This window comes from Athene noctua, chromosome Z, assembly GCF_965140245.1.
Source record: "Athene noctua chromosome Z, bAthNoc1.hap1.1, whole genome shotgun sequence".
Taxonomy (NCBI): domain Eukaryota; kingdom Metazoa; phylum Chordata; class Aves; order Strigiformes; family Strigidae; genus Athene; species Athene noctua.
The window spans coordinates 23,234,041-23,252,282 of NC_134077.1; the positions used below are offsets into that span (position 1 = coordinate 23,234,041).

The following is an 18,242-nucleotide window of genomic DNA, read 5'->3' on the forward strand; positions in this document are numbered from 1 at the left end:
TACTTCATTCAGTATACTTGAAGAAGGGATGCTTCACTTAAATCCAGTGCAACAGCACAGTTTAAGCTGCAGCCCCTTGCAGAAGTAAATTCGTTGATCAGTAATGATGAACTGGGCAAGTTAATAACTATTCAGTGTTAGTTTGGTAGTACAGGTTCTCCAGTATACAAGTGGCAGTATTCACCTGAAACTTCTAGCACTTAAGAACAAACAGTTTCTAGCCTTCTCATCATGGTGACATAGCTGTCAGAACAGGGTGTTTTAACTGGGAAGTCTACTGGTTTCCATTGTATAAATGCAAAAATTCATTCAAATTTTGAGATCCTCAAATTTAAAGTTTCAAAACTGCAAAGTCTTGTGGGTCTTCACAGGCTGAGATATGGCAAAATAGAAAATCTTTCCCTGACTGGTTCTTGATTCAGTCTTAAGTTACCAAAGTGCAAGTCAAAGGACAGATAAGTTGAAGGGAAATTCTGAGTAGATGCCTCCCCCACCCTCAGCTGGTCGGGCTGGCAGTGAGGCACAAACCCTGGGTTAAAATAAGAAGAAATTTAATACAACAGTGTGATAAAACAATCTGAACAACAACAGTGGCAATGATAGCAACAATAAACAGCCATAACAGTGAACAAGACAAACGATATACAGAGAAATACCGCAAAATGGTCACGGAACAAAGCCGACGTGTGGTTCCCGCCACCAAAAAGCCAAAGAGAAAGTAAAATCAAAGTTTCCCACCCCTGGACCTGACGCCAGCATGGTATGAATAACCCGGCTGGAGATCCCTTCCCCCTTTCTCTCTGCTGGGGAAACCTAACCCTATCCTAGCTGAACCAGGACATAATCCAACCCTTTATTCTATACCATCTGTGTCATGTCCAGCTACGATTTAGCAGTTAACAATAACATAACAATAATTTACAAAGGCACAGCATAATTTATGGCATGTTCTCACCCAGAATCAAGTCTCCCTGTGGTACGCATCGGACCTCTCCATTGCCCTGCATCACCCAGCACGTACACCCAGGTCCTTGAGCAAAAGCAATCCCGTGGATGGGTTCGCTTTTACCTTTGCTGGTGCAGGACTAATCCAGACCATTTTTCCCAATATATTCCTCGTGCGCACCACAGGGACTTTATCCCCATCTACAGCACGTGGGGGTTTCGACTGAGCCGGTCCAGCTAGACTAGCAGATCCCCTTGTGTTGACTAGCCAGGTGGCCTTTGCTAGATGCATGTCCCAGTCTTTGAAGGTCCCACCTCCCAGTGCTTTCAATGTGGTGTTTAACAGTCCATTGTAGCGCTCGATCTTCCCAGAGGCTGGTGCGTGGTAGGGGATATGGTAGACCCACTCGATGCCGTGTTCTTCTGCCCAGGCATTTATGAGGTTGTTTCAGAAGTAGGTCCTGTTGTCTGACTCAATTCACTCTGGGGTGCCGTGTCGCCACAGGACTTGTGTTTCAAAGCCCAGGATGCTGTTTCGGGCAGTGGCGTGGGGCGTTGGGCAAGTTTCCAGCCGTCCAGTGGTCACCTCCACCATTGTGAGCACGTGGCGCTTCCTGTGGCGGGTCTGTGGCAGTGTGATGTAGTTGATCTGCCAGGCCTCTCCATATCTATATTTCAGCCATCACTCTCCATTTTGCCGGGGCTTCACCCGCTTGGCATGTTTGATTGCAGCACATCTCACATCCGTGGATGATCTCTGCAATGGTGTCAATGGTGAGGTCCACCCCTCGATCTCGAGCCCACCTGTATGTTGCATCTCTACCTTGGTGGCCCGAGGTCTCGTGGGCCCACCGGGCTATGAACAGATCACCTTTGCGCTGCCAGTCCAAGTCCACCTGAGCCACTCTAACCTTAGCAGCTTGGTCTGCCTGCTGGTTGTGTTGATGTTCATCAGTGGCCCGACTCTTGGGTACATGGGCATCCACAATGTGCACCTTCACAACGAGGTTTTCCACACGGGCTGCAATGTCCTGCCACACTTCAGCAGCCCAGATGGTTTTACCCTTACGTTGCCAGTTGCTCTGTTTCCATTGCTGCAGCCATTTCCACAGGGTATTCGCCACTGCCCACAAGTCGGTGTAGAGGTAGAGCCTTGGCCACTTTTCCCGCTCAGCAATATCCAAAGCAAGCTGAACGGCTTTCACCTCTGCAGACTGGCTCGATTCACCCTGTCCCTCAGCAGCTTCAGTGACCCGTCGTGTGGGACTCCACACAGCAGCCTTCCATCGTTGATGTTTTCCCACAATGCGACAAGACCCATCAGTGAACAGGACATATCGCTTCTCCTAATCCGTCAGCTCGTTATATGGTGGGGCCTCCTTAGCACGTGTCACCTCCTGTTCTGGTGACATCCCAGAATCTTTGCTCTCTGGCCAGTTCATAATCACCTCTAGTATTCCTGGGCAGCTGGGGTTCCCTATTCGAGCCCGTTGTGTTATCAACACAGCCCATTTACTCCACGTGGCATCGGTTGCATGATGCGTGGAGGAGGCCTTTCCTTTGAACATCCACCCCAGCACCGGCAGTCGGGGTGCCAGGAGGAGCTGTGTTTCAGTGTCGACCACTTCTGAGGCAGCCCGAACTCCTTCGTACGCTGCCAGTATCTCCTTCTCAGTTGGTGTGTAATTAGCTTCAGAGCCTTTGTATCCCCGGCTCCAAAAGCCCAGAGGTCGGCCTCGGGTTTCCCCAGGTGCTCTCTGCCAGAGGCTCCAGGTAGGGCCATTCTCCCCGGCTGCGGTGTAGAGCATGTTCTTAACCTCTTGCCCTTCCCGGACTGGCCCGAGGGCTACTGCTTGGGCAATCTCCCACTTAATTTGTTCAAAGGATTGTTGTTGCTCAGGGCCCCATTCAAAATCGTTCTTCTTACGGGTTACGTGGTAGAGAGGGCTCACAATCAGGCTGTAGTTCGGGATGTGCATCCTCCAGAACCCCACAGCGCCCAGGTAAGACTGAGTCTCCTTTTGAGAGGTTGGTGGGGCCATGGCTGTTATCTTGTTTAGCACCTCCATTGGGATGTGGCGACGCCCATCTTGCCATTTTATTCCTAGGAACTGAATTTCCTTTGCAGGCCCCTTGACTTTCCTTTGCTTAATGTCAAAGCCGGCCTTCAGGAGGATTTCAATTATCTTCTTCCCTTTCTCAAAGACTTCCTCGGCTGTGTCCCCCCATACAATGATGTCATCAGTGTACTGCAGGTGTTCTGGAGCCCCACCTTTCTCCAGTGCAGTATGGACCAGTCCATGGCAAATGGTGGAGCTGTGGTTCCACCCCTGGGGCAATCGATTCCACGTGTACTGGATGCCTCTCCAAGTGAACGCAAACTGTGGTCTGCACTCTGGCGCTATCGGAATGGAGAAGAACGCGTTAGCAATGTCATTCGTGGTGTACCGCTTGGCTGCCTTCGACTCCAGTTCATACTGGAGCTCCAGCATGTCCGGCACTGCAGCACTCATTGCTGGCGTAACTTCATTCAGGCCACGGTAGTCCACAGGTAGCCTCCACTCGCCATTAGGCTTTCTCACTGGCCATATTGGACTGTTGAAGGGTGAGTGAGTTTTGCTGATCACCTTCTGGCTTTCTAGTTGATGGATCAGCCGATGGATGGGGACCAGGGAATCTCGGTTGGTGCGGTACTGCCGCCGGTGCACCGTCCTGGTAGCAATCGGCACTCGCTGCTCCTCAACCTTAAGCCGCACCCCCACTGAGGGATCCTCTGAGAGGCCGGGTAAGGTGGACAACTGTTCAACCTCCTCCAGGGCAGCTACACCAAAAGCCCACCGGTACCCTTTTGGGTCTCTGAAGTACCCTCTCCTGAGGTAGTCTATGCCCAGGATGCACGGGGCATCTGGGCCAGTCACAATGGGGTGCTTATGCCAGTCCTTCCCAGTCAGGCTCACTTCAGCTTCCAGTAGGGTCAGCTGTTGGGATCTCCCTGTCACTCCGGAGATGCAGATGGATTCAACCCCACTGTAGCTCGATGGCATCAGGGTGCACTGTGCGCCAGTGTCCACCAAAGCCTTATACTCTTGTGGGTCTGACGTGCCAGGCCATCGGATCCACACTGTCCAGTAAACCCGATTATCCCTTTCCTCCACCTGGCTGGAGGCAGGGCCCCTCTAATCCTGCTCATCATCGCTCACTTCTTGTAAGAATGCTTTACTGGTCCCCTCAAGAGGGTCAGACATAACGTTCACCATTCTATTCTGTTTTGGGGATTTCTGACTGTACACTGGAGCTGCGCTCTTCTTGGAGGACTCCCCTTTTGTGATGGTTTTCCCTTTCAGCTGCTCTACTCGTGCAGCTAGGGCGGCAGTGGGCTGTCCATCCCACCTCCTCATGTTTTCTCCATGGTTGCGGAGGAAAAACCACAGGGTGCCTCGTGGTGTGCACCTTCTGCTGCCTTTCTCTTGGGTGGGGAAATGTTTACTTCTAATGGCTGAGACATCAGCCCGTGCAGGTGGAATGTAGGACATGTCCTCTTCCATTTTCTGGGCCCTCTGAGACAGTTCCTCCACAGCTGAGACCAGGGAATGGTGAGATGAAGGGAGATTTCCCTCATATTGCCGGAGCTTCCCAACCACTCCATCCACTGTCAGAGTGTGGGTGTCTGTCCACCAGGACACTATTGCCAATGCTTTCGAGTGTGCTTCTGGTGCGCTCTTCAGGAACTTTCGCCACATCAGGTGTGTGCAAGGGGCCTGATCTGGGTCCATGGGTGACTGCTCATCATTCTGATCACCATAGATCATCTCAAACACAGCCAGTTCCCTGAGGTTCTGGATGCCTTTCTCAATGCTGGTCCATTTGCCTAGCTGACATAGGATGTCATCCTTGTAGGGGTGCCTCTCCCTTACACTGAGCAGGAGTCGCTTCCAAAGGCTGAGGGTGTGAGTCTGCTTCCCTATTTCTCTATCAATGCCAGCATCCTTGGCCAAAGATCCCAGCTGCTTGGCCTCTCTCCCCTCCATTTCAAAAGCACTGGCTCCATTGTCCCAGCATCGGAGCAGCCAGGTGCAAATCTGCTCGCCTCCCAGGCGGCCGAAATCTCTCCGCATATCTCGCAGCTCAGTCAGGGATAGAGATCGGACGATCATCTCTGGCCCTTCCTCCTGTTCCCATGATGGGCCTGGCTCATCCTCATCCCTATGCGAGCTGACTTTCTGGTATATTTTGTTTTCTGTATTGGGGTGACTGACACTGGCACTGGCTGGCTCTCTGGCTCAGTCGCTGTTCTGGTGCAGGTGAATGAAACTGGCTCTGCCTGTTTCCCTGGCCCAGATACTGTACCAGTAACTTCACTCTCAGCTTCTGTGGCCTTTTCTCCCCCTTGAGGGCAGTGGGTGGTATTAAAGAGGACACGATAGGCATGGGCAAATCCCCAACACATTGCAGCAATTTGTGTCTCCTGGGTTTTGCCAGATTGGTAACACACCCTTTCTAATCACTCCATCAGCTTCTCAGGGCTCTGCATTTGCTCAGAAGTGAAATTCCAAAGCATTGGAGGTGCCCACTGACTCAGGCCTTTGCCCATCTTTTCCCACACCCCTTGCCACTCACTATTATCTGACCTCGGGACAGGTTTCCGGGCACTGCTGCTGTTAGAGAAGTGCTGCATGGCCGAAACCAAAATCAGGCAGACATTCAGAAAGCATTGTGCCACAATCACACTGGCCTGCAGGCTCCAGGGATAACTGAAACTCCCCAAAGCCGAGAGGATCTCTTCCCCTGGCTCACCCATAGAGGGGGTGAGACCCCTAACTAAAGCCCAAACGGCAAACAGGTACCGGCCAGCCCCCCCCCCCAGCAATACAAAGGCAGCATTAGCATTCAGTAGCCCGTACAACAACATAAGACCCTTTATACATTTTCCACCGATAACAAACGCCACCACAGGGATCATACACTTGATATAAGTAGTAATCCAGCCCCACCACACAAGCAAGTGGGCCAGCATTGCAAACATTTTCTTATCAAACAAATACAAACAGAAAAATTACACCCAACAGATTGCTCAATCACACTCTGGTCAGGGTCTGTCCCTTTTTATTCTTATTTCAGCCCCACGTTGGTGCGCCCATAAAGGCTGTGTTGGTTTAAGCCCTGCCGGGACCGGAGAGCACGTTGCCGTTGTCCCTCCCCCACCCTCAGCCGGTCGGGCTGGCAGTGAGGCACAAACCCCGGGGTAAAATAAGAAGAAATTTAATACAACAGTGTGATAAACAATCTGAACAACAACAGTGGCAATTATAACAACAATGAACAGCAATAACAGTGAACAAGACAAACGATATACAGAGAAATACCGCAAAATTATCACGGAACAAAGCTGACGTGTGGGTCTCGCCACCAAAAAGCCAAAGAGAAATTAAATTCAAAGTTTCCCGCCCCTGGACCTGACATCAGCGGAGATCCCTTCCCCCTCTCTCTCTGCTGGGGAAACTTAACCCTATCCTAGTTGAACCAGGACAACTAGCAATAAGGTGCTCCAGAAAATTATTTTGTTGAAAATACAATGTAAGAAGTATGAACCTCCTGACCTTTAGTTTCTGAATTTATTCTTACTGAATGGAATTACTCTAATATACAGATAATATAACTTTTTCTGGTGTGTTTTACTACATCAGCACTGAAATCCTTCAGAAAAAGTCTCCTATTAGAGGTCAAAATGGTTGAACTAGAAGAGCTGAAAGGAAAGGAGAGAACTTCATACATAAGAATCTGTAAATTAGGTGTATATAGCAGACCCTGTCCTGGTGAAGCGGAGGAAACAGATGTGACAAGAAGTCATCAAACTAGAGATAGAGAGAATATTTTCTATCATCTTCACAGCCAGATTATAGCTTGAAGTCTTGTATAAATGCTTCTACTTAGAGGTAGTCATATACAGTAATAGGGGACAAAACTTTTGTGGGAATTAAGCAGTGCATGTAGATACAGTGTAGCTTTGATAACTGAGTCTGAAGGTACTGTGGAAAATAATATTGATAACCATGTATGTGAAAGTAGATGGTTTGGTTATGTTTAAGGAGATAATAGGCTGGATTGTGCATTATTCAGGCTGATTATTCATTGTGTTGTAGCTTTTGCTTCATGTTAATTGCCTTTGTGGGCCACTTGACTGTGACTGTACACAATATTTTTTCAGAAAATTCAGGAACTGTGCAGTAATAGGTTGCTGGTTCTGATTCAGGACCCTTAAGAGCTCTTTGAGCATCTAGTATTTTCCATTGGATTTGGGAGATTAGCCTAATCATCAAAGTACAAACTTGATTTATGATTTCCATGTTATAACAGTACATTTTCTTCAGCAAAATGATATAAAACCAAATGAGATATACTGTGGCCTAAATTACGTCTGGTGCTTTTTCAACTGTGCTATGACTATCACTTAATAGAAAGGTGTTGCAGTGTCTTTTTTCCAATTCATGAATGCATGATTAGATGACTGCACATGAATATATCATTTGTTGCACAATTTTTTTTAAGTGCTCTTAGGATGCTTGCAAAGACTTTGTACTGCACAAGCACTTGCTTGTCTGTCAGGGTTTCCTGGCTCACCAGTAATACTTAGAAACCTGAACTTTGAAAGCTTCTATGCTGCCTCCTCTTGTGCTTTCTCCGCTGGAGCCAGTTGTCTTATTGACAAGAATATACCTTCGGTTTTCATTGACTTTCATTCCTAACTTAAATTTACAGCCTGGAGAAGTAATTGTTTGCCATTGCTTCTCCTGCATCTTTTAGGAGATTTATTTTAAAACATGGTTATCTGTTGGCACAGAATTCCAATGTGATGCATAAAAAATTGGTTTGAGATTTAGGGGTTTTTAATGATTCATTTGTTCATACTAGTTTTTCTATTATTTGAACATGCCTTTGCCATGGCCATGTCACAGGCTTGTGGCATATGTCACCATAGGTATATGTCAGTGCAGTGACATCTCTTTAGTTTTTAAACAGTCAACTGAAAGGGGTAAAATATAGAAATGTTTTTTTCTTTTTTAACGACTGAAAGTAATATGTAGTTGTTTCTTCCCAGATATTTGTTCTGAAAAGAGCTTTTCGTCTCCATTTCAGGATACTACTGCTGTTGGCACTGGATGTCAGAGGAGTTGTACAAATCAGTTAGATTTGCCTTTTAAAGTAATTAATGCTATGCTTAAATAAAGATACAGGAGTAGAATGTTGCATTTGATACGAAGGCTTGATTTCACTTGCATAATTGCCCTTCCTTCAAAGGCTGTAGTGCTATCACTGATGTACAATAATCATTCACCGCATACTTATCATATTTGGTTTTCATATCAGTGCTGCTGCTAACATTTAAATTCTATAGAAATATAATTGCCCTGTAGAGGGGGTTGCAGAGGCTCTTTAATCCATCTCTTGGTGCAGCAGATTGAATAATGTGGAATGGAGGCATACATTATTTCTCTGAGGATGGATGCATTTCTGCACTGAGACTGCTTAAAATGGCAGCAGAATCCGATACAACTGCAGGTTGGGAATATGGCCGAAGTCAAAACATATCTGTTTCAAGAAGCATCAGGTTTAGCATGTCTGTGCTGTACTTGTAAAGGTAGTGGTAAAAAGCAGGTTACTGGAACTGGAATAATTCCACTGATTCCCCAAAAAGCTCATATGAGTGCATTAATTCAGAAAGAGATATATTTGATTCAGGAAAGCCTGTCAAGAGAATTGATACATAATTTTTTTTTAAAATCAGTTGAACGTGATCTCTTTTTAGAAAAATGCTCTTATTAAGCATTGAGCTTTACACACAAATGAGTGACTGAAATTCTGTCAGTTCCATGACATCAGTCTTACCTGTTTTTTCATTCTGGCCTAAAATAACTTGCTACTAGTAATTTTTCTACTCATACTTTATTACTTTTGTATCAGATTCTTGTCACAGAATCACAGAATGGAAAGTTATGGAAAACTTGGTAGCACTTCATGTTTATATGACCATTTTTTTACAATTTGTCTACTGCATCTGTGTCTGAAACTTAAAAAAGGGCTGTATGCAGTAAAACAACTGCAGACCTCTAAGGACAATGCAGTAACTTCAAAAAACATGTAACGCTAGTAATAGGCTGCTAAAGGTAATTTACAGATGTAGTGGAATCATTTGATAAGGATATTGGATGGAAAGGTGAAAAATCATCTCTTTTCGAGTCAAGATATGTAAATATTCAAAATAAGTGATAACAAGACATGACCAGTCCAAGCACCGAGATATGAAAGTAGTCATGCATTCAAAGCTTTTCAATGGCCATGTCAAGTAACAGGAACATTAATGTTCTTTCCAATGGGAGGGAAGAGAAGAGAAACTGCTAAAACTCTGTAAAACTTTTCAGATCTTATGGAAAACCAGCCATAGTTTGTCATGTGACATCTTTTGTGTAAGTTCTTCTATATAAGCATCACTGTATGTAAGCCACACCTTCATAAAGGCTGCATTCATGTGTTGATTTAAGCCCTGCCAGGACCGGAGACCCCGTTGCTGTTGCCCCTCCCCCACCCTCAGCCGGTCGGGCTGGCAGTGAGGCATAAACCCCGGGTTAAAATAAGAAGAAATTTAATACAACAGTGTGATAAACAATCTGAACAACAACAGTAGCAATTATAATAACAATAAACAGCAATAACAGTAAACAAGACAAAAGGTGTACAGAGAAATACCGCAATGGTCACAGACAGCTCGCTCGCGTGCTCCCCGCCACCAAGGAAAAAAGGTTCCCGCGCTCCTGCGCCAGGACCTGACATCAGCATGGTATGAATAACCCAGCTGGAGATCCCTTCCCCCTTCTCTGCTGGGGAAACTTAACCCTATCTTGGCTGAACCAGGACAATTCATCTAAGCCACATAAGACATAACAAGTCTTGGCCAGGCGCTGCTGTTAGTTTAAGCTGGTAAGAAATTTTATTTAAAAGTTATATAAAAGTATTTTCCTGTTGACTCTCCAAGATTATTTTATTGGAATATTAATTAAGCATGGTGGAGCAGAAGTCCACTTACTTTACCAAGAATAATCTGTCTCCTAAACTGGTTTTAAGAAAATTTAGCAAGCCCTTTGAGGTTTTTTCAGTTTTCTGTTTTGTTTTCAGACAAAGAGGGCTGTTTGCTTTCTGGGCTAGTATCAGGCTCCATGTGCAACTTCAAAACTTTTTGTTTTGCTGTGAATTGTGTTTGTAGATATTCTGGGGTGATTTTTTTTAAAGATAGTCTTACAGGTGCTGCCTGAGGACGTCTTTTTTTTCCCTCTTCAAACTGCTGCTATATACCATCTTCTGTGTAATTATGTCTCTTAAATGGATATGCTTTCCTTACTGAAATGCTCAAGGTATCGCCTAAAGCTGTGTGTTTCAGTCTAAAGGCTCAGTGCCATTTGTGGCATCTGGGTCAGAAGAGCAGAACTGCAATCTTTGTTTCACTCCTTCCACTCAGCCTTTACTGACTCAAATGTGAGACATAATTTATCTGTAATTGCAGGTCTCTTAAGTACATGTTTCATTTGTTCCATCTTTATCTTAACCCACTATCACATCAAAAACTTGATTTATTTTTTTTAATCAGCATTGGCTTTTGAGGTCACACGATTTCTTGTCCTTCCATTTGAGAACATGAGAGCTGTTATCCCTCTCTTGTCATTGTTTCTGTCAGGGAAACAGAAGCTGAATGGTACTGAATCAAAGATATCTTTTTTTCTATTTGTAGGCATGTGTCACTTAAAAGCTGTGTGAAGAAAAAGACTGGTAGAAGTGAGTCTTTTACCTGTACTTCAGTTTGGTCATGAGATTCTGAATTGTGATTTCCTTTTTTCCAGAGCTGAGTTCAGAAAACTTCACAAATTGCTTTAAGATCATCAATGCTTATATTTTCCTATCATCATCTGAATTTTTACAGGTATGTTACCATTATGTAAAGAATCATATTAACATCTTAGTTGCCTACTGTCAAACTACTTTCTCTCATGTTGGAAGAAACCATACACACAAAGATTTATTTATGTGTATACAACTATATTGTTCTAATGTTAGCTCTTTATGGCACATGGTGGAAACTCAGTCAAATCAGATTTGAGAAAGATTATTATTTAGAATTAATGTTTGGTGGATTGATTTGGTACTTTGATACCTGTAAAGGTCCTATGTGTAGTAATAGGTATTGTAGTTATCCTACCAGATTAAAATTATGATCATAAATTCTAGCAAGAATTGAACTAGAGATATTGTGCCTTGTTCTCACACCCTCATGAGAAAATTCATTGAGATTGATTGTTTAAAAAACCAGCAATATTAAAAAAAAAACCAAATTGCTTAGATTAGATTTTAAATAGTTAAGGAAAGGTGAGCAATTTAACAAACACAGTCTCTGAAGACAAGTTGGGTCTTTGGACATAAATAATCCCTGATATGTTGAGTTTTGAAATATATGCATAGATACAAAATATATTTGCATAATACCTTCTTTTTCATTTAATTACAGATGTATGCTGTTGATTTATGCCGGTCATTTTGTGAAGTTTTGAAGGACACAACTACTGATGGCCAAGTTCAAGTTTTAAAGGTAGAGTGTAATAAAAATAATACCCAGATATTCAGCTCTGTACATCTGTTATTCTTGCTAGTGTTGTCGGGTTAGAGTAATTATTTTCAAGTATGATGAATGTAGAACATGTAAGAAAAAAACTTAGCACACATTGATATTAGAGACAGTGGTGGTTTAAACTACATATTTAAAGTGTGTGTGTATGTATAGAGAGTGTGTATATGCACATGTATTTTTTAAAACAGCCAGATGACCAGTCACTGTATTGTGAAGATAATGTTATGTATAGAAAACCTTGAGAGCATTGAGTTGCAAAACAAGAGGTTTGGGTCAAAGTAATTTGATTTTATCTTTGGCTATCTGTGGACTCATGGAAGGTGTAGAAAGCTTATCAAAATTTTTTGTTTCTTATTGAATTTTAGAATGGAGAAGAGTGCCACAGAATATACTTACACTTTCATCTACAAAATAAAAGGCCAAAATCAATCTGATTAATGAGTTTTAAGAGCTGTACTAATTCAGTTTTCAGCTTGGTTCAGAATTCAGAAAAAACCCACATTATGTGGACAAAAATGCAACATCAAGAAATTATTCAACCCTAAAGTTAAAATCATACTTGTATATTAATAATCTGGGCTCATTTTGAGTCTTTCTAATCAAAATGTATAAAGGTAACTATCTAATTGCTGTACCTAGTCATCCAAATCTGAGTTTTGTCTGTACCCTCTCAACCAGTAGTGATCTCTTTGCCAATATAAACAACAATATTATAGCTACTAATTTTTTTAATATACATTTTTCTCTTTCAGTATTCAATATCAGTAAGAAAAATAATCATACAGTTTAATTTTTAACTGCACATTTGAAAAACTGGCAAGATAAGGGTTAAATAATAAGTCTGCATACATGTGTATTATTATAAAAACTGTTTAGTTCATTTCATGATTAAATGGGCACCAAATGGTGAAGACTCACCTTTTTCTTCATTTCTATATGACTGCTAGGACTTAATAGGTCTAGTGCCATGCTTTTCCAGTCTTTATTGAATGTTGGATGTATGTGCTCTCTACCACATCCGTTGTGTAGCATACCTGCATTTGTACCACAAACAGTTTGCTTTTGCTGTAAGTTGCTATTGTAATGGCAACAACTGTTACAGGTTTTTGGAAGTACTGAAAAAACCTATTTTTGGACAAACTTCAAATGTTACTATGAAAGATATGAAATTCATAAGATTTTGAAATATTAAACATGATACTTTAAATGTACCTTTGAAGAATTTCAGGAAATAAAGTTGGAGTATGCAGTGAAAGATAGCTGAGTAGTAACTAGTGTATTACTCCTTTGTTTCCAGTGGCTTCAGTAACTGGGAACTGTGTTGCTTATAAAAACATGGACTTGAATTCAGTTCATTAATAATTCAATGGAGGGGAAAAAAATTAGATCCCACCTACCTCTGCTTGCAGAATTCCCAGACAGAAAACAACAGAAGTTCTTGTAGTTCCTGCTGAAAGGAATCTAAGGGCTCTAGTTCTGGAATTTAAAATGTCAATTTCTCTCTATCAATATTATTACTTGGAGCCTATAGTTGTGTAAATGTTTGATGCAGCAGCTTTGAACCACATCTCTAAAATGGAATGCTGCTGCTAATATGGTATGGCATCTACTTGGGTCCCAGTGTGGCCTTGCATTATCTGCAAGGTTTGTGCAGTATACTTTGAACACCTTCCTAGTATGCCTACTTGCTTCCAGAGGGATGACTGAGTTATCCAGGTAAGTATTTTTACTAAAAGCAAAATGTTTTGTCAGGTGTCACTATGCTGACTTGTTAAACAATATACCCTTAAGATAAATACTGGAAACAGAAACACCTGGAGAGTTCTCTGAAATATTTTCCTACAGACAGCTTTAGTTGGATTGAAAATAGACATTAGAACAATAAATAAACAGATGAGGTTGAAAAATGCTAATTGGGACTGGTAAGATGATTTATCACAAGATTGTGGAGGCTTGATTTGACTTGATTTTCTGATTATCCACGACAGACCATAAAAGGTTTGAAAAGACTCTGCACAAGGAACAAATTAGTTAGCCAAAACTTTCAATACCCAGGAAAGATGAGTGGGGGGAAAGTTCTGTTCATTTCCATATAACAGTATATTAAAGGTTTAAATTGAGAGGCATTGAAAGGGGTCAACTGCTTAACATCTCTCTTAAGGCAAGAAATACAGGGCATTAAATGAAGCTAGTAGAAACAAAGTTCAAAAAGAAAAAAAGATTTAGGGGAGACTGGACAAGAGCACAGAAGAGTAGGTCCTTGTGGAAGTCCCTCTGAGGTGAAAGTTAGATGGAGACTGAGAAGACTCTTTAATGGATGTACCTTTATGGTACCTTTATATGCTGAATATGTACCAGCATGTAGATGTGTGGTCTCTGCCTTTACACCTAAGAGTGAACAGGCATCAGTCCATTATTCTCACAGTCTCTTCACCTCTTCATCTTGGTACAAGGGGAGACACCAAACAGCTGGCTGAAAGAAAACCTGAAGAACACAGGGAGGAAAAAAAATTACTTCTGAGAACAGCCTTAAACTGCTGGTACTCCTCCCTGCCAAACCACCTCATCAAACTGCTTTTTCTGGAGCCTTATCAAGGTCCTTCCTTCAGCGCACCTTACCAGCTTTGCCAGGGTGAGGAGGTGCTTGACTAATTGGGTTTTACTTGGCATGTCAGTTTTCATCAGGTTAGTTATGCAGATCAGGTTTGCAGAGTGCTTCACTAAACTATACTTTCAGCAGTCCTGGGGTTTGCTGATATTTAAAGGTAAATGTCCTGTCAGCACTTTATAAATAGATCAGTATATGTAGTTTTAAAGCTTCAGTTAAGATTTGTAAATGTACTGTACTAATTGTCTAATTTGGTTTTGTTCTTAAGGTTGTGGAAAATGTTCTGAAAGTGAACCCTGTTTTGGGTCCTCAAATGTTTCAACCCCTTCTGCCATCGATAGTCAGGGGGATTATAGATGGGGAGGTAAGAGTTACTCATTAACTACTCTCTACTTTTCCTCTTGAACAGGAAAGTACCTTCTGTTATCTGGCCCAGCTTTTTCATGTCGATGTTGCATTTTCTCTTGTTTTAAGAGCATTTGGTAGATCTTTGACAGCTGTTTTAAGAGTCTGTAAAGGTAACATGATGCAAGAGTTAAAGCAACATATCTATCACTTATTTTGTCATCTGTTTATTTTAATAAAATAATGTTGTTATGCTGTTCCTTCACTATTAATGCTAATAAGGTGCTGACTGTGTTTAGTTAGATCCTTTGTAGGTGTTGAAGATTTTTGCTGGGGTTTTTTAAACTACAGCTTTTTAAGTGTATCTGCTCCAGAGAAGAACAAACTGGACTAGAAGACTGATTTGACCTTCTTTTTCTAAATGACATATTTAATAAGAAGACCTGATGGATGTCAGACTGTTTTGTGTGAGATAGCCTTAAGATTTTGCTTGCTTAGATGCCTTTCTCTTTGCCTTCAACAAATTTCCATGTTGGCTAAAAAGGAGTAATATTCAATATGCCTTAACTGTGTTCAACCTTGCAGTACTGGCAGAAGGAAAAAACAAACAACTATTATCAGCAGCATCAGTGGGTAGAATTCTCTATGTTTTTTATTTTTTTGCTCAAAACATCTGCTTTTTCCAGTGTTGAAGACTTTCAGATGTCAGTGTTTGGCTCCCATTGAGTTAAATATTTCCAAGATTAAGCCAAGTAATATTATTTGGTACCTTTTGCTGTACAGAACACAAAAAAAGACACTTTAAACAGTCTGTAGTTGTTACAAAACTAGAAAGTGGATTATTAAAATGTCTTCTGATGTAAGACTGTAATAAATTCATTGCTCCCAATTCAAAAAAGTATTAATCTGGATTAATGTTTTCAGGTAAATGTTTGCTTTTTTTCAAGTACAAAATGCTTACTGTTAACGTTGTTAGATTCTGAATTTAATACAAAGAAATCTGTGTCTTCTAAAATTAAAAGTAATAACAAAAGACAATAAACCTAATGAGTTTATGTCCTAGGTTCAGCTAGGATTGGGTTAATTTTCACACCAAGCTGGGAGGGGTCACAGGCAGGACTGGTGATACAAACTAGCCAAGGGATATTGACACCATGTTGACATCATGCTCAGTATCTAACTAGAGAAGCTGGCCAGGGATGGGAGGTAATAGTGGCTCTGAAAGGGGTTGAGTGTGGAGTACAGAGTGGTGAGCTGTTGCATTGTGCATCACTTGCTTTATATATTGGTTTTATTAGTATTGTTATTATTTTCTGTTCTTCTTGTGTTGTTCTATTAAACTGTCCTTATCTCAACCCACAAGGTTTTACTTTTTTCCTTCCAATTCTTCTCCCATCCCATGGAGCAGGGGGGCAGCGGGGAGAGTGAGTGGCTGCGTGGTGCTTTCTTGCCAGCTGGACCTAAACCATGACAGCTTATCCAGTTAATTTTGACACTGTTGCCTACTAGTTGTTGGCAAATACTAGTTATAGGCCTCCAGCATAAGACAGACATGGACCTGCTCAAACAGGACGAGAGGAAGCCATGAGGATGATGGGGGGGCTGGTGCACCTCCCTTACTAGGACGGGCTGAGAGAGTTGGGGTTGTTCAGCCTGGAGAAGAGAAGGCTTTAGGGAGGCCTTACAGTGGCTTCCAGTACTTAAAGGGGCTACAGGAAAGGAGGGGAGGGACTCTATCAGGAAGTGTAGTGATAGGGTGAGAGGTAATTGTTTTACCCTGAAAGAAGGTAGATTCAGATTAGATATGAGGAAGAAATGCTTCACCGTGAGTGTGGTGGAACACTTCACACAGATGTGGCTGCCCCGTCCCTTGGAAGTGTTCCAGGCCAGGTTGGACGGGGCTTTGAGCAACCTGGTGTAGTGGAAGCAGGGGGTTGGAACTAGATGATGTTTAAGGTCCCTTCCAACCCATTCTGATTCTGTGATTCTAAATGTATTACAGCTTCTCTCAGTGAAATAAGTAACAACTACTTCAGAAATACTAAACCCTTCTTAATGTTACTAAAATTGTAAAGAGCAATTTTGAATCACAATCAACTTTAAAAGAATTTTTTGAAAGGGAAAAGAATTGAGATACTCTGGTAATGATTGCTTGCTCAGTCTTTGTCTTCTTACAGGCTTTTAAATTACAATTTATAATCTCAAACTTATTAAAATACATCAATATATGCAAGTATTTTCCATGTGTTTCTGCTCTTCATGTTAAGTATTGTTCTCTTAATTAAACTATGTTGCTTTTGATTTACTTTTGTTTCAGAGATATCCAGTCGTGATGTCTACTTATCTGGGGATCATGGGTCGAATTCTACTACAAAATGCAAAGTTTTTTTCATTACTTTTGAATCAGATGGCATGTGAATTGGGTCAAGAGGTAAGGATTTTTTTCTTGGTATTTCAGCTGGATTCATGTGAAAGTTTTGCATTCTTTTGACCTGAAGGAACTTTTCCCTCTGTTTTCCATTCTTGTTCCTTCCTAGTCCACTGTGTAAAGGGGCCCTTTCTTCCTCTTTGGTCCTTCCCCTGAACATCCTGTAACAAGTTTTGCATGTTCTCATAATTACCTTAAAATATCTCATTAAAAGTTTCTAAATTGTCTTCCTGCTGCATCCCATAATAAGCCACATAAACCATTTTAGTTTGCATGGTATTGCAGGTTGAGATTTTCTTTCCTTATGCTGTCTTGATGGGTCTTGCAGCAGGGATAATGGTCTAATCATTCTCTGTTGAGTTTCTAGGAGTATCGGGTTCAGTGTGCTCCAGTTACACTGATGTGGTTACTGAGATTCTTTTGCTGGAAGTATTCTTCTATGTCTTTAAGTGAAATTTTAGTAATTTTCTTATCCTTAGGTGTAATAATACAGTATTCAAACAGATAAAGACAAGGTGGGGTTTTTTTTCGTTTGTCACCAGTAAAGGTAAAACAGAATAAGTTCACATGTTTTGTATGGATTAGATTCTAATGGGAAAACTAAGCAATTTATGGTTCTGAATGTGCTCTGTCTATGAATTAAATGTATTTCTAACTTCTCAGTTACAATTAATGGTTCTGGGGCTTCAGGGCCTGGAAGCACTTTTATAGAAAATTTTGAAAATACCTGTTGCTTGCTACTTCTGTCAGGTATACATAACTGTATGGTGTCTTTCCCCAGCTGAATAATGTATTCAGTTGGTAGAAAATGTAAAATAAATTTTTTTCTAAATATACTGAAGTACTCGTATATGAAAAGGAACATTGTGTTTCCCATTGCAGTTGGACCAAATTCTTGGTAACGTGATTGAAATGTGGGTTGATCGGATGGATAACATCACTCAACCAGAAAGAAGAAAACTTTCTGCGTTGGCATTGCTTTCACTTTTGCCATCACTGAATAGGTAAGTAAGAATACTTCAAAGGCCCCTAAGATGTTTTTTAAAGTATTTCACAATTTGGCAGATAAATATTCCAATGTAAGTAGTTTTATTGCCTCTTTTTTTGCCAAGAGAAACTTAAAAAGGTAGAATTTTCATGATATGTTATATTACCTTTATTTGGTTTCATAGCAATATAGTAACCTTTCTTGTATTTCATGAAAAATGTCATTTAGTAAAAATAAGGAAAGAGCACTGCAAATTTTA

The 18,242-nt window shown here is 41.6% G+C and overlaps 1 protein-coding gene across 2 annotated transcripts in view; it reads left to right on the forward strand.

Annotated features, from left to right (window-relative positions):
* Positions 1-18,242, forward strand: part of IPO11 (importin 11) — a 120,839-nt gene that overhangs the window by 64,456 nt on the left and 38,141 nt on the right. For both annotated transcript variants that reach the window (XM_074931550.1, XM_074931551.1), the window contains 5 exons: positions 10,833-10,912; positions 11,495-11,575; positions 14,491-14,586; positions 16,885-16,998; positions 17,878-17,999. In XM_074931550.1, coding sequence (XP_074787651.1) covers positions 10,833-10,912; positions 11,495-11,575; positions 14,491-14,586; positions 16,885-16,998; positions 17,878-17,999 — 493 coding nt within the window. The remainder of the gene's footprint in view (positions 1-10,832; positions 10,913-11,494; positions 11,576-14,490; positions 14,587-16,884; positions 16,999-17,877; positions 18,000-18,242) is intronic.